Source organism: Palaemon carinicauda, chromosome 6 (assembly GCF_036898095.1).
Source record: "Palaemon carinicauda isolate YSFRI2023 chromosome 6, ASM3689809v2, whole genome shotgun sequence".
NCBI classification, from domain to species: Eukaryota; Metazoa; Arthropoda; class Malacostraca; order Decapoda; family Palaemonidae; genus Palaemon; species Palaemon carinicauda.
In genome coordinates, this window is record NC_090730.1 from 12,484,426 (window position 1) to 12,501,925 (window position 17,500).

Consider the following 17,500-nt stretch of genomic DNA (forward strand, 5'->3'; position numbering starts at 1 on the left):
AATCTTAGCAGAGAGACCTCGATGCAAAGGTTCTGGAATCTTAGCAGAGAGACTTCGATGCAAAGGTTCTGGAATCTTAGCAGAGAGACCTCGATGCAAAGATTCAGGAATCTTAGCAGAGAGACTTCGATGCAAAGGTTCTGGAATCTTAGCAGAGAGACTTCGATGCAAAGGTTCTGGAATCTTAGCAGAGAGACCTCGATGCAAAGGTTCTGGAATCTTAGCAGAGAGACCTCGATGCAAAGATTCCGGAATCTTAGCAGAGAGACTTCGATGCAAAGGTCCAGGAATCTTAGCAGAGAGACTTCGATGCAAAGGTTCTGGAATCTTAGCAGAGAGACCTCGATGCAAAGGTTCCGGAATCTTAGCAGAGAGACTTTGATGCAAATGTCCAGGAATCTTAGCAGAGAGACTTCGATGCAAAGGTTCTGGAATCTTAGCAGAGAGACCTCGATGCAAAGATTCCGGAATCTTAGCAGAGAGACTTCGATGCAAAGGTTCCGGAATCTTAGCAGAGAGACTTCGATGCAAAGGTTCTGGAATCTTAGCAGAGAGACTTCGATGCAAATGTCCAGGAATCTTAGCAGAGAGACTTCGATGCAAAGGTTCTGGAATCTTAGCAGAGAGACCTCGATGCAAAGATTCCGGAATCTTAGCAGAGAGACTTCGATGCAAAGGTCCAGGAATCTTAGCAGAGAGACTTCGATGCAAAGGTTCTGGAATCTTAGCAGAGAGACCTCGATGCAAAGATTCCGGAATCTTAGCAGAGAGACTTCGATGCAAAGGTCCAGGAATCTTAGCAGAGAGACTTCGATGCAAAGGTTCTGGAATCTTAGCAGAGAGACCTCGATGCAAAGGTTCCGGAATCTTAGCAGAGAGACTTCGATGCAAAGGTCCAGGAATCTTAGCAGAGAGACTTCGATGCAAAGGTTCTGGAATCTTAGCAGAGAGACTTCGATGCAAAGGTCCAGGAATCTTAGCATAGAGACTTCGATGCAAAGGTTCTGGAATCTTAACAGAAATCTTAACGTTTCCTGAAGTCTTAAGACTGGAGAGACCTACAGTACATGCAAAGGTTCTGGAATCTTAGCAGAGAGACCTCGATGCAAAGATTCAGGAATCTTAGCAGAGAGACTTCGATGCAAAGGTTCTGGAATCTTAGCAGAGAGACTTCGATGCAAAGGTTCTGGAATCTTAGCAGAGAGACTTCGATGCAAAGGTCCAGGAATCTTAGCAGAGAGACTTCGATGCAAAGGTTCTGGAATCTTAGCAGAGAGACTTCGATGCAAAGGTCCAGGAATCTTAGCATAGAGACTTCGATGCAAAGGTTCTGGAATCTTAACAGAAATCTTAACGTTTCCTGAAGTCTTAAGACTGGAGAGACCTACAGTACATGCAAAGGTTCTGGAATCTTAGCAGAGAGACCTCGATGCAAAGATTCAGGAATCTTAGCAGAGAGACTTTGATGCAAAGGTCCAGGAATCTTAGCAGAGAGACTTCGATGCAAAGGTTCTGGAATCTTAACAGAAACCTTAACGTTTCCTAAAGTCTAAAGACTGGAGAGACCTACAGTAGCCTACATGCAAAGGTTCTGGAATCTTGACAGAAACATTGACGTCACCTGAAGTCGAAATACTGGAGAAGCCTACAATACATGCCAAGGTTCTGGAATCTTAGCAGAGAGACCTCGATGCAAAGGTTCAGGAATCTTAGCAGAGAGACTTCGATGCAAAGGTTCTGGAATCTTAGCAGAGAGACCTCGATGCAAATGTACTGGAATCTTAACAGAAACCTTAACGTTTCCTGAAGTCTAAAGACTGCAGAGACCTACAGTAGCCTACATGCAAAGGTTCTGGAATCTTGACAGAAACATTGACGTCACCTGAAGTCGAAATACTGGAGAAGCCTACAATACATGCAAAGGTTCTGAAATCTTGACAGAAACATTGACGTCACCTGAAGTCGAAATACTGGAGAAGCCTACAATACATGCAAAGGTTCTGGAATCTTGACAGAAACATTGACGTCACCTGAAGTCGAAATACTGGAGAAGCCTACAATACATGCAAAGGTTCTGGAATCTTGACAGAAACATTGACGTCACCTGAAGTCGAAATACTGGAGAAGCCTACAATACATGCAAAGGTTCTGGAATCTTGACAGAAACATTGACGTCACCTGAAGTCGAAATACTGGAGAAGCCTACAATACATGCCAAGGTTCTGGAATCTTAGCAGAGAGACCTCGATGCAAAGGTTCAGGAATCTTAGCAGAGAGACTTCGATGCAAAGGTTCTGGAATCTTAGCAGAGAGACCTTGATGCAAATGTACTGGAATCTTAACAGAAACCTTAACGTTTCCTGAAGTCTAAAGACTGCAGAGACCTACAGTAGCCTACATGCAAAGGTTCTGGAATCTTGACAGAAACATTGACGTCACCTGAAGTCGAAATACTGGAGAAGCCTACAATACATGCAAAGGTTCTGGAATCTTGACGGAAACATTGACGTCACCTGAAGTCGAAATACTGGAGAAGCCTACAATACATGCAAAGGTTCTGAAATCTTGACAGAAACATTGACGTCACCTGAAGTCGAAATACTGGAGAAGCCTACAATACATGCAAAGGTTCTGGAATCTTGACAGAAACATTGACGTCACCTGAAGTCGAAATACTGGAGAGGCCTACAATACATGGAAAGGTTCTGGAATTTCAGCAGAGAGACCTCGATGAAAAAGTTTTGGAATCTTAGCAGAAACCTTGATGTTATCAGATAAGGATGGCCAAATGAATCTCAAATGTGGATACATCAAGAAACATTTAGCTATAAGATTCTAAAATCTCAAAACAATCTAGGATATCTCTTAGTGTCCAAAAAACAGGAATTGCGACATCTTCCAGGATTGTCTCACTTCGCCTGGAATTCTTAGACGATTCATGAATATATCAGGTGTCGTCCAGAAACACGATTTTCTATGGTCCCTTTAATGTTCAGAATAATAAATTACAAAAAAATCATAAGAAACAATATCGATCAAAGGAATGGAATCTGGAAACAAGAAATCTTAGAATCTTTGAAGATTCTAGATTTAAGTTATCTGACATTTTTGGAGTGTCCTACCTTCTCTTCATCTATAGCGTATCTGTTACTGAATGAAGAAAGCTTGAGCTGCTTTCACTACAAAGGATGTGGCTTAATGTTATATACAGTATATATACATATATATACAGTACTGTATATCTATCTATCTATCTATCTATCTATATATATATATATATATATATATATCTAAGTATACATACAAACACACACATGTATGTGTATTATATATATATATATATATATATATGCGTGTGTGTGTGTGTGTGCGTGTGTGTGTATGTGTATATATATGTAAATACATATGTATATCTACATTTATTTGTGTGTAAACATATATGCATATATGTATCTATACATATACATATGTATGTATGAATAAATATATATATATATATATATATATATATATACATATATATACATATATATGTAAGTATATCATATATATATGTAATAATAATAATAATAATAATAATAATAATAACAACGAGGATTTTATTGAATCCTGTCAAAAAATTTAACTGCATCTAGATATAGATCAAATTAAATAAAGCTGTTCCCTAGTTTTCACAAGACTGTAGGAAATATTTGCAAAACACCTTATGCCAAACGACATACCGTATGAAAGTATATCCAGAGAATAATAGACTATCTAGATTTCAATTACCTATCCAAAATAGTAAGAAAGATAGGGAAAAAGAAATATATGAAAAATATCGTAACTTGTTCAGTAGAAATATCTCTTACATAATTCTTTAATAAGAAGAAAAGCCGATCAAAGAAAAATATTCTCATAACGCATGATGAGAATATTATTTTTATGTCGATCTTTTTTATATATAAACCTTAATAGAGTCTGGAAATTCACACCCAAGAATAAAAGAATTATAAATTAATATGAAAGTTGCAGCAATTTTCATCGGTGATGAAATCTGCCTGGAGTCCTGTAAAGTATCCGGAATTAATCTTATTATTCATTTTTAACGGAATTTCCTTGTTTTTTTTTTTTTTTTTTTTTTTTTTTTTTTTTTTTTTTTTTTTTTTTTGGCAGAATCTTATTTTATTCTATCTTTGGGCAGAAAATTAATTTCAATGCCATAATTCTTTTAATTTTATCTTTATGCAAAAAAACAAATTATTTTCTAAGGCAATCATTTAGTTTTTATAATTTGATTAGTTTCTTTCACTTTTGATTCGTTTAATTTCAAGAAATAAATCCTCCAAAAGAAATAAATTCTAATCATACACGAAAGAAATGCGACCCATATGCTTGATTAAAATACCCTTCACTTCGGTAAAAGATCCCCAAGATCAAATTACGTCACTAGCAGCTGTTACCAATGTTGCCTTTCACTCGCTAGCAAATTTCTTAAATTAAAGATTCGATATCTGGTAATATGTGGTGGCCTATTGGAAGCGTCCCTGTCTAGCACTCACTCGACTTGGGTTCAAGTCCTGCTTAACCACGATAGTTTCTTTAGTGTCTGCAACCTTACCAGCCTTGTTAACTAAGACCCTATAGGTCTACCTGCTGAGTAATCAGCAGCCATTGCATGGCCCTCCCTGGTCCTAGCTTGGGTGGAGAAGGTGCTTGCGCGCTGATCACATGTATATATGGCCAGTTTCTAGGGCACTGTCCTGCTTGTTAGGGCAATGTCACTGTCCCTTATCTCTGCCAATCATAAACGGCCTTTAAACATTTTAAACCAAATGAACAGAAAGGAGTTTTTAGCTCCTCGGAAAAAAAATATACAAAAATAGCAAATATTTATGAGTCTTTACTGACTTGCTTTACAGGCCAATATCTATGGCTCTGTCCTGCTTGGTAGGGCAATATCACTGTCCCTTACCTCTGCCATTCATGAGTGGTCTTTAAACCTTTTAAACCTTATGAACGGAGATAAGCTTTTAGCTCCTCGAAAAATATACAAAAATAGCAAGTCTTTAAGAGTCTTTAATGACTTGCTTTACTCTATCCAAATCAATCTGAAGAACGAAAAAAACCAGGTCAGATTATCTGAACCTCTCACTTCTGCTCATAAGTGATCTGACAGAGATGAGGCCCTGACGAATTACCACAAGGAACATTAAAGGCCGAGATTGGATGGTAAGAATTTCGCCTCGAATAAGGTAATGCAGTGCTGCGCTGGTAACCGGATGGTTATCAATTAGGAGGAATTTTTGCGTTGATGCCCCCCCCCCTCCCCGGTCTCTCTCTCTCTCTCTCTCTCTCCTCTCTCTCTCTTCCTTACAGCGTCCAACTATCTGTCGCAGATATATTTACTCTTTGAAATTGAACTCAAATTATCAATAACTCTCTCTCTCTCTCTCTCCTCTCTCTCCTCTCTCCTCTCTCCTCTCTCTCCTCTCTCTCTCTCTCTCTCTCTCTCTCTCTCTCTCTCTCACACACACACACACACACACACAAGCTAGGGTCACTAAACGAATTCCAACACTAAGGCAATTTCGATATACAGTAGATGTAAAATGGAATGTTTGAACTTATTTTGATCTACAAACTCGACGACAAAGGGGACAGTCAATAGAGGCATTCAAATTTTAAATGGAATAAAAAATATGATTACAACAACCTCTTCACGCTTAGCACAAACCAGTCTAGAGGTAATGGATACAAACTGGAATCGTAAAGATACAACACCACTCAATGGCAAATACATGGATCAGACTTCCAGCGGACGTAGTGAACAGTAACTCAGTAAACGAATTCAACAATGAAATACACAAGATTATTAAAACTCTCTAAACGTTTAAACTTATGCGCTTTATCCAAAAGATAATTGAGTCTCCGCGGATGGAATAGAAATTCTTCAAGACATCTAAAAGCCTCATAAGTACTTGTTTCTCTCTCTCTCTCCTCCTCTCTCTCTCTCTCTCTCCTCTCTCTCTCCTCTCTCCTCTCCTCTCTCTCTCTCTCTCTCTCTCGGCCTATCTACAGGTCTTTTGCTGATATATTTGCTTTTTAAGATTGAAAACTTAATATATCTATAACTCTCTCTCTCTCCTCTCTCTCTCTCTCTCTCCTCTCCTCTCTCTCTCTCTCTCCTCTCTCTCTCTCTCTCTCTCTCAGCCTACCTACAGGTCTTTTGCTGATATATTTGCTTTTTAAGATTGAAAACTTAATATCTATAACTCTCCTCTCTCTCTCCTCTCTCATCTCTCTCTCTCTCGTCTCCTCTCTCTCTCTCTCTCTCTCTCTCTCTCTCTCTCTCTCTCTCTTTCATACATACACAGATATACTTGTATTCTAAAGATCACACTTAGATTTTCTCAGTTGGTAAAAGCCCCTTATTAGTAGCTTGATGAAACGTGATAATCGAATTTGGTCATTACTTAGATATATACACAAGAATGAAATCACATTATATCTATCTAAATAAAACTGTCTAAAGAACAATATATATATATATATATATATATATATATATATATATATATATATATATATATATATATATATATATATATACGCACACACACATTAAAGTACTAATAAGCACGGAAACATACATACGTACGTACATACATACATACATACATACATACATACATACGTACATATATACGTACATATATACATACATATTCAACGAACCCATAAAAGACCAGAAATTCACAAAAAATACACAAATACATGCATACACTATTGGAACCTAAAAAGCATACACATACAAAATACACACATGTGGTTACCATGATCATGCACACCACAACTATGCATGTATATACAAAAGCACACATAGGCCCCTGGAGAGAGAGAGAGAGAGAGAGAGGAGAGAGAGAGAGGAGAGAGAGAGAGAGAGAGAGAGAGAGGGGGGGGGGGGGGGGGGGCTCTTCAAGTCAATGGTGCTGCTTAAAATGTGAAGGCCAAATAAAATTATTTTATTGTATATAACAAAAGCGCTATTGTTCAGATTATTCATATCACCTGCATAAAACTAATTATATAACATTTGGCTAAAATTTAACTGGATATTCTATCTGAAGCTAAAGCCAACGCATAAAACTTAATGGGACTTTTGTAGTCTATTAATCCTCCTTTTGCATAATCGGAAATTACTTTAACGATGCCAACTCTTTATATGGTATTTAAAATAACTGAGAAGCAAATTAAGCAGGTATCAATAAAAAAAATAGTCTCTACACAAGATTTAACAGCAGTGCATTACTAGGAAATTTGTTTTACCTACATCCACATTCTTCGAAGACGAAGAGTCTTTAATTCTTGCGATTTTCAGGATTATTTTAGTGCTCATTAAACCTTCCTAATTATTATCACAACAAAAAAGAGAATGTTCAGAACCCCATTGTCAGTAAAAATAATGTCTCAATTTACTGCTCCATGGAAATATCTTTAGGTAGACACCCTACGAACCTTATTCATAAACATCTCACAAAAGTAATTTTATCGAATAATTCTTAGAAAAGATTTGAAATGTCTCTTTCCTCTCATAGGTCTACTCCTGTCAGACTAATGCACCAATCTTTATGATACTCTCAGGTACAAAATCATTACGCTTTTGAACTTTCCATGTCATAAGGTAGGTTCTGCTTGTTTAAATACTTATTGAATTTGATTTTGTAATAAGTGAAGAACAGAAAACCATTTTCACAAATTTAATTCTTATATCTCCTTGCTCTTTCGAGACTTTGAGTCTATAAACATGTCCTCTACAACTCAAAGATAGAATTGTTGTCATTAGAAATCTAATATCATGAAGCAAAGGTGAATAACTTTAACCTTTCTAATATCACAGGACTTGCTAGATACTATAAAGGTCGCAGACTCTGGTGAAAGGTACCCTGAGAGGACATAAAAAAGATGCAAAGGGAAATATGTTGATTAAAGATTAAAAGAAACCTGTAGACCTTCCGTATCACCTCTCTTTTTATGCTGCAAGATCTCTTTAATTTCATCTCCCTTTCTCCTTGGTCCGTGTTTTCCCCTTATTTGGCCTGACAGATGCTTGACTTTTGCAGCACCATATTTGCTTCAGCTACTTAGTAGCCTCTCTCTCTCTCTCTCTCTCTCTCTCTCTCTCTCTCTCTCTCTCTCTCTCTCGCGCGCGCGCGCGCGCGCGCGCGTTTCACCACACACGCCACACGCACACCACACCGCACACGCACACACACGCACACACACACACACACACACACACATATATATATATATATATATATACATATATATACACATATATATGTATATATATACATATATATGTATTATGTATATATATGCATATATATAAATATATATATATATATATATATACGTGTGTATAAAATATATATATATATATATATATATATATATATATTATATATATATATATATATATACTATATATATATATAGACACATAAGTGAAATGTCTAGGTGACACTTTGTCCCCAATAACATGCAATTTTCATATATTCAAATATTCAGTCAGAAATAGTTTTTTAATATCGAATTCATATATTTATGATAAGTGGCCCCACCCAGCCAGGATTCAAATCTATGCCTCTGAATCGAAACAAAATTAGACAGTAGGATATTATAGTCTCTTTTATTTTTCAGTCAGAGGATAGGTAGGGACGCTTATCATAAATATATTTCCATTTGTATACTTTCCCCAAGGCATAATGGAATCGATACTATAAATTATTTTGGCTAAATATCTGAATAAACATGGATAGACACACACACACACATACATATATATATATATATATATATATATATATATATATATATATATATATGTATGTATATATGTAACTATTATATATGTATATATAAATATGTACAGTATATATATATATATATATATATATATGTATATATATATATATATAATATATATATGTATACATATATATATATATATATATACATATATATATATATATATATATATATATATATGTATATATATATATATATATATATATATATATATATATATATATATATAATTGTGTAAGTGCAGTATATATTTATATAAATTCCTGTATACTGTATATTGTGTATACATACTATATATATACATATATATGTATATATATAAATATATATATACATCTGTACATAAGTATATATATATATATATATATATATATATATATATATATATACAGTATATATACTTTATATATAAATATTGGGTGTGGAAGGAGAGAGAGAGAGAGAGAGAGAGAGAGAGAGAGAGAGAGAGAGAGAGAGAGAGAGAGAGAGAGAGAGAGAGAGAACCTCAAAACCATTTGGTCAAAAATGAAAAAATCTCTCACTATCGTCTTGACCTAGGAGGTCTCCCAGTCAGGAAGGGAACCGAAGTCAGGTCAAGTGTACTTTGATGAATTGCCCAATAGATGAACCTTAATAGTCCTATTAGGAGTAAAAATAGCATCTGGCAAAATAATTGTTTGATCTTTTTTGCAGTATCGTCCTAAGCATTACAAGGCTGGCTATCATAATCTCTCTATATGATTATAGGTCCGGGGCCCTAACCTGCTCTGAGTAAACCAGATGAAGCTATAGATTAGGCGGGATCATTGTCTTTACGTCGAATTTATCGAAAAGAGCCCGGCACTTAAGTGGAATAATTGAATTTGCCAAGTTTATAGCCCGAGTCATAAACTAGGCGTAAATCTCCATTCCCCCCGTCGTAATGACAGTGTTTGCGGTCGCTGGCCGCGCTCGGCTCAGCTCTCTCTCTCTCTCTCCTATCAGGCCACCAATCCCCAGACCGCTAGGCGAGACCCATCTAGAGACCAGTAAGGTCCCAGAAGCTCATGACCCAAGCACAGTGGCCCAGCAACGAAGAAGTCCTATAGATGGTCAAGCCGTCCTGATATCTTTATCAGTGTTATCATTAGTATTATCATTATTAGCTAAGCTACAAACCTAGTAGGTAAAACAGGATGCTATAACCCAAGGGCTCTAACATAGAAAAATAGCCCAGTGAGGAAAAGACAAGTAAATAAATAAACTACGAGTTAAGTAATGAACTAGTAAAGTAAAACATTTTAAGAACACTAACTACATTAAAATAGATCTTTCATATATGAACTTTAAAAAGAGACTTGCAAGCCTGTTCAACATCAAAACATTCGCTGCAAGTTTGAACTTTTGGAGTTCATTCCGTTTAAATCGGCTTTTATCGAGTAAAAGTCTAGAGCCATGTGGCAACTTTCTATCATCAATAGAAATCATCGTACATCATACATTGCCAATGTAAACATGCGATCATCCTCTTCAGATAAATCGCTGCAAGTGAGAATCGATGCCCATTGTAAGTGTCTAATAATTCACTGGGGAATCAGAATGCACGCTGAGGACATAACAGTTACGTCTTCATTAGATGCAGCTACTACTACTACTACTATTATTATTATTATTATTATTATTATTATTATTAATTGCTAAGCTACAACCCTAGTTGGAAAAGCAGGATGTTTTAAGCCCAGGGGCTCCAACGGGGAAAATAGTCCAGTGAGGAAAGGAAATAAGGAAAAATTAAATAACAGTTTTTGGAATGGAAGGATTAATTCTATACTCAGTCGATGGTACAGTTGGCACATATCTGTTTGTGTGTTTGTTTGTGTGTGTGTATTTGTTTGTGAACAGCTTCCTGGTCACTATTTTAATCGTAGAGTAATGAAACTTGCAGGGATTAACTGTTATGTGAAAAGCTGGGAATGATTAAATTTGGAAGGTCTACGTCGAAGTAAACAGCCCAATTCACGTAATCAGCTATAAGTTTGGACATCGTTATCATAGAGACTTCAAACTTGGTTCATATTTGAGTGTATGAAAATCCATGCCAATTAATACATGTTAAGGTCAAAGGTCAAATCGAGCAAAAAGTCGAGGAATAAGCTGCCGTGGTGGAGGTCTACGCTCTTCTGAGTGCCTCTCTAGTATATTGAACATGTATTGGAATGTTGCAGCTATTTATTTAAAACTTGAATATTTTTTTCACGTTGTGGTGGCCGATGTGGTAGCGTTCCTAACTTGTGAACGCAAAACTGGGGTTTGAGTCCCGCTTAAACTCGTTAGTTTCTTTTGTCGCTGCAACCTCAACATTATTGTGAGTTAAGGATGGGGGTTTTGGGGGGAGCCTATAGGTCTATCTGCTGAGTCATCAGCAGCCATTGCCTGGCCCTCCTTGGTCCTAGCTTGGGTGGGGAGGGGGGTTGGGCGCTAATCATATGTATATATGGTCAGTTTCTAGGGCATTGTCCCTGCTTGATAGGGCAATGTTACTGTCCCTTGCCTCTGCCGTTTATGAGCGACCTTTATACCTTTAGACCTATGCAAACATGTCATCTTCTCTTGCAGCTATTACCCCTATAATAGTTTATAACAATTTCCATCATTTTTATTTTCTTGTATTATCGTTATCATTATTCATAACTAAATCTTATTAATCAGAGAATATCCATAACCAGAAAAGTGCTTGGACATCCGTCAAGAAGTAACCACTGACCAACTCACTCTTAAGACCTATAAAGATTTTGTCTCCTTTTGGGGACCTTTAAAAGTATTCTTTTTGGGTCCCCTAAAAAATTTGTCTCCTTTTTGGATCGTTAAAAATTTTGTCTCAGTTTTGGGACTTTAAATTCTATCTCCTTTTGAGACCTTTAAAAATTTGGTCTTTAAATGTTATCGCATTTTCCTTAGACCTTTAAAAATGTTGCCCCCATTTTGGGACCTTCAAAATTTTGTCTTCAATTTTTAATTTTTGAAAATTTCACTGCTTTTTTCGGACATCTGAAAATTTTGTCGTCTTTTCAGGACCTTTAAAAAAATTGTTTACCTTTTGGGACCTATAAAAAGTTGCCTTCTTTCTGGAACCTTTAAAAGATTATCATTTAAGGACCTTCAGAAGTGTTGTCTCCATTTTAGATCTTTGATAGTTTTGTTTCTTTTTTGAGAGACCTTTCAAATTTTTTCCTATAAAAATCCTGTCTCCTTTTTGGGACTTGTAAAACTGTTTTTACCTTTTAAGGACCTTTAAGAATTTCTGTCTCCTTTTAGCACCTTTAACATTTTTGCCTGCTTTTGTAACCGTTGAAAATTGTCTTCTTTTGGTGACCTTAAAAGAAAAAAATTATATATATCCCAGTAAAATGTTCCAGCTTAGAGATATAGGAAAGATTCATGGAGAAATAAATTTTCATTACCTGAAAGCAATCCAAATATTTTCTTTGTGATTTAGATTTTGTGCTTGCCGACGGGGTTATGTGATAAATTTGAAGCATTCAGTTTTATTCGGGATAAAGATATTATTATACACAGATTAACCTAACCCATATCAATGACGTCTGCAACAATGATCTACAAGAGTTAATTATCAATCCGATACAAGCTGCTTAGTCAACAGAGGTATATTGGATTTAGGAGGAAATATAAGAGAGAGAGAGAGAGAGAGAGAGAGAGAGAGAGGAGAGAGAGAGAGAGAGAGAGAGGAGAGAGAGAGAGAGAGAGAGAATGATGGGGAGTTCAAATCATTTGAACTAAACAAGATTTTCTAAACAAAAAAAAATATATAATGAGTTTCTAGTGGAGGAGAGAGAGAGAGAGAGAGAGAGAGAGAGAGAGAGAGAGGAGAGAGAGAGAGAGAGAGAGAGAGAGAGAGAGAACTAAGCAATATTTCCTCTAGGAATCTAGATAGAAGAATATTATAATGAGTTCCTAGTGTGGCATTGAGAAATTAGTAATATTGCTTTGGGGTATCTTAAGCCTTTTTTTTTGCAAGTCACTGAGGCTTTGATGTTCCATGCAGCACGACACCGAGGAAAATATAGTTCACGGTGATTGAAATTGATCACTAATATCTGTGAAATACGACGCATGATTGGATTCCAGCCATCTATGGAATCAATTTTGCGGTGGATTCCCTCGCTGGAGTCATTATTGCTGATGAGTTTCTCTTCTAAGATTTTCAGTGATTGCCGGTCGTTTTTCTAACTTCAAAAAAGTAAATAATGTTAGAGAATTTCTAAGTAATAGATTACAAAGATTTTTTGATGGGCACCATAATGAGCATGGGAATATATCTGGTGTTCCTCAGGGTAGTATTCTCGACCCATTACTTTTCATATTATACATGGATGTAGTTTGGCCTAGAAAATAAGCTTGTTGCATATGCAGATGATACTACTCTCTTTGCATCAATTCAATGCACTTGTGAATCTATGCAGTCCTACATATATACCTGTATAAGTCTTATTTCGACCCTTTTACATGTGAGTTAACCATCGTAACTTCCAGCATATATTCACCGATTGCTCTTTGGATTTCAAAACTGTGTACTGATAAATTAGGAACAAAATTAAAGTAATAATTGACTGGCGTTAATTACTTCTGTGAATGATAAGAAATTATATGACAAACGCCAAAGAAATACAGGAAAACTTTCCGAGGTAGTAACCAACGAAAATAACTAACAAAAAAACTTGGTCCCACCATGTCACTCTTAGAGACAGGAATTTGAAAAAACAGTCAGAAAATAATGCAGGTATAAGCAAGTCACCACCGCCCACCCCTAACCCCCCAAAAAAAGTCCTCATAAAGTTTCTCAATAAAAGAAATGTGTTGTGTGGTTTAAAGGGACCACCCAGAAGTTAGCCGAAATTTCAAAATGTGATTGCCCTATTCGCCAGCCACTCCCCTACACCCTACCCCTAAGGAGAGGAGGGGGGAAGGAGGGGGGGCGACGCCATCTTCTTTTTTACCATGCGAGTGTCTTTACGGTGCAACGTTTTACTGCCCCCCTCCTCAGATAACACCTTTATTGCCCTTTACTCCCCCCGAAAAAAACGTTTATTGCCCTCCATTACGACCTGCAAGTAACAATACAAGTGCCAAAAAATCTGCTGTTTACGAGGTAATCGCTTAGGTCACTTTTAAGTTGTGCCTCATTTAAATTTATTAGGAAATGCTTTCGGTCTTTGATGTCGAAATCCAGTCGCCCGGTGACTGTGCCTCGGAGGATAATGAGTCTCCCAAAACGGAAGTAAATGAGTCTTGCCATGTGCCGTCTAAGATTATAGATCTCTCTCTCTCTCTCTCTCTCTCTCTCTCTCTCTCTCTCTCTCTCTCTCTCTCTCTCTCAGTGCTCAGACCACTTGCGGTATCATCAGAAATTCAGATATTCAAGCTAATACACTGGTCAGTTAAGCACTTCTCTATTCTCAGATTTCGTGAAATATCTCTTTTCTTTACAAAGACTTGGTCATTACTTCTTTCTATTTTAGCCATTCTATCAAGGCACAGAAGCAAATTAATAGAATAAACTTGGTCAAACAATTTGTAAGCCAAATTAATTGATACAATTTTCCAAGATAATTAATTGGATAAAGGTGTTATTAACTACTTTATCTATTCATCATGAATACTCTTAATATATGGGAAGGGTTCATCATCTGTCTTCTTCAAATACCTAAATGATTCATGACTTACCGCCCGATGAATTTAAAGAATTTTATCATCCAAAATGGTTTAGTGATCCATCTCTTTATCATCGTTAATAGATTTTATCATCAACGATGTATTATAGATCATTCTCTTTCAAATCATCTTTAATAGATTTTATCATCCATAATGTTAGAGATATTCATCTCTTGCCAATATCAATATATTTTGTCATCCATAACGTTTTAGTGAACCTTCTTTTGTCATCATTAATAGATTTTGTCATCCATAAAGTTTTAGTGAACCTTCTTTTGTCATCATTAATAGATTTTGTCATCCATAAAGTTTTAGTGAACCTTCTTTTGTCATCATTAATAGATTTTGTCATCCTTAATGTTAGATTTATTCATCTTTTGTTATCTTCAAAAAATTTTGTCATCCATAATGTTTAAGCGAACCTTCTTTTGGCATCATTATTAGATTTTGTCATCCATAATGTTAGAGATATTCGTCTCTTGTCATTATCAATATATTCTGTCATCCATAATGTTTTAGTGATCCTTCTTTTGTCATCATTAATTGATTACGTCGGCCATAATGTTTTAGCTTCATTTTTTGTCATCATTAATAGATTTTGCCATCCATGATATTTTAGTGATTCATTTTTTATCATCATTAATAGATTTGGCCAGCCATGATATTTTAGTGAATCATCTTTTGTCATCATTAATAGATTTTGCCAGCGATGATATTTTAGTGAATCATCTTTTGTCATCATTAAAAGGTTTTGTCATATTGTTTTAGTGATTTATCTCTTATCCTCATTAACATATTTTGTCATCCATAAGGTTTTAAGGAACCATCTCTTGTCCTCATTAATATATTTTGTCACCAGCAATTATTTGATAATCCATCTCTTCTCATCATCAAGGGATTTTTTCATCCATAATGTTTTAGTTATTTATCCATTGTCATTCAAAATATCTGAAAGCATTAATAATTGTATTACAAATGTAATTAACTGATTCATCACTTGCATTACAAAATGCTTGAGAGAATTATCTCTTGGCATCCGTAATAGTTAAACGATTCATTTCTTGTGTATAGAAATTTTAAATAATTCTAAGGTTTCGATAGATTATTCAAAATTTTTAAAATAATTTACCCCATGCGTGATGAAATGTTTAATGATTCGTAACATAAATTGCAAAAAACATTCATCATATATATTGTAGGTTCTCCAAAATATTAAAGTAATCATCCCTTTTCCTCCAGAATATTTGAATAGTTTATTACGTACCATGGAAAATTTTTTAGATAACTTATTATCATTTAAAGGATATAAAGTTATTATTTGTTCTACCAAATATTAGCACAATTCATGATCCGATAAACCATATTTCTTTATGTCTTCATTTCTTCTTGTATCGTTTGTTTTATTTATTTGCATTTATTTTCTTCCTGTACGGTTTGTTATATTCATTTAAAGTAAAAAATTTACATTAACATAACGGTAAATGTCTGGCAACATTTATTCCAGGATTTTTACCGTTTTAAAAACTGATATATTGAATAAAGGAGTAATATTACGGTCACCAACCCGTAAAACATAATAATAAAGTAGGGTAAAATTACGGTCCCTGTATTTTACTGAAATACTTCTGAGAACAGTATATTTTTACGGAGAATTTCCGATTAAAATTACGGTTTTTTTCTAACACTGATAATAGTAAGTTATTTTCCTTTAGCAGAAAATAATTATGCAGCCCAGTTTAAGCTACTCAAAAAAACATAAATATTCTTTTAGTTTCCAACTCTTGATAACTTTGCCAAGCATTTCTTATCGAGGATATAACAGATACAGACAACACACGGACCAAAAGTAAACGAAACCTATCTTCGAGATGTGAATAAGTTATAAATTAGCTTAAAATTTTATCATATCAATGTAAAATTCTGTAAATTGCCTTTAAAAAACCCAATTATTATTATTATTATTATTATTATTATTATTATTATTATTATTATTACCTCCGCCAGGAGGTTATGTTTTCGGTTCGGTTTGTTTGTTTGTTTGTTTCTCTGTTTGTCTGTCTGTCTGTGGACAACGTAGAGGCCACATTTCTACACGGAATCACTTCAAACTTGGCCAAGTAGTTCCCCAATGTGTATGGAAGAACTGATTAAATTTTGGTCAAGGTCACCCCAAGGTCAAGGTCACAGGGGTCACTGGTGTCACTATGACATAAGTGGCCATATCAAGAGACAGAAATAAAGCACTGACTTTTGCATAAGCCAACAGGGAAGTCCTAGTCCAGGCGCAACCCATGGGTGATGTTCAAATTTATAAAGGTCAAAGGTCAAGGTCATATTGGTGCATTATATCAATGTCATATTAAGTATCAGTGGCAAATGAACAAAGATCACTTGAAAGTCAAAAGTCAAGCAGGTCACTTGAAGGTCAAGGTCACGTGAAGGTCAAGGTCACGTGAAGGTCAAGGTCACCTGAAGGTCAAGGTCACGTGAAGGTCAAGTACATTTGAAGATCAAGGTCACTTGAAGCCAAGGTCATGTGAAGGTCAAGGTCACGTGAAGGTTAAGGTCACTTGAAGGTCACGTGAAGGTCAAGGTCATGTGAAGGTCGAAGTCACATCAATTCATGATTCTAGGACATATGGCGCTCTAGGTCACCTTGGCGGAGGTATGTCCTCTACGAGGACCATGTCCGCGTTCAGGACTTGCTCACTTGTTATTATTATTATTATTATTATTAGTACTACTACTAGCCACGCTACAACCCTAGCTGGAAAAGCAGGATGCTATAAGCCCAAGGAAATAGTAAGAAAGAAAATTTCTCTAAAATCTAACATATTGTAAGAATATCGGTTTTGAAGCTCATTTATAGTTAACGAAATGTATATTCTTGAATACCCAGAAAAAAATTTGCCCCGAGAGACAAACCGTGTAGAATTTA

General features: G+C 35.7%; 1 protein-coding gene across 1 annotated transcript in view; it reads right to left on the bottom strand.

The window, feature by feature from the left end:
* The window catches only part of LOC137642866 (uncharacterized), a 31,460-nt gene that overhangs the window by 138 nt on the left and 13,822 nt on the right, over positions 1 to 17,500 (bottom strand). Inside the window, exons 2-3 of the mRNA XM_068375735.1 lie at positions 1,063 to 1,384; positions 1 to 952 (exon numbers count right to left, since the gene is read on the bottom strand). The exon at positions 1 to 952 is cut by the window's left edge and continues 138 nt beyond it. Coding sequence (XP_068231836.1) covers positions 1 to 952; positions 1,063 to 1,384 — 1,274 coding nt within the window. The remainder of the gene's footprint in view (positions 953 to 1,062; positions 1,385 to 17,500) is intronic.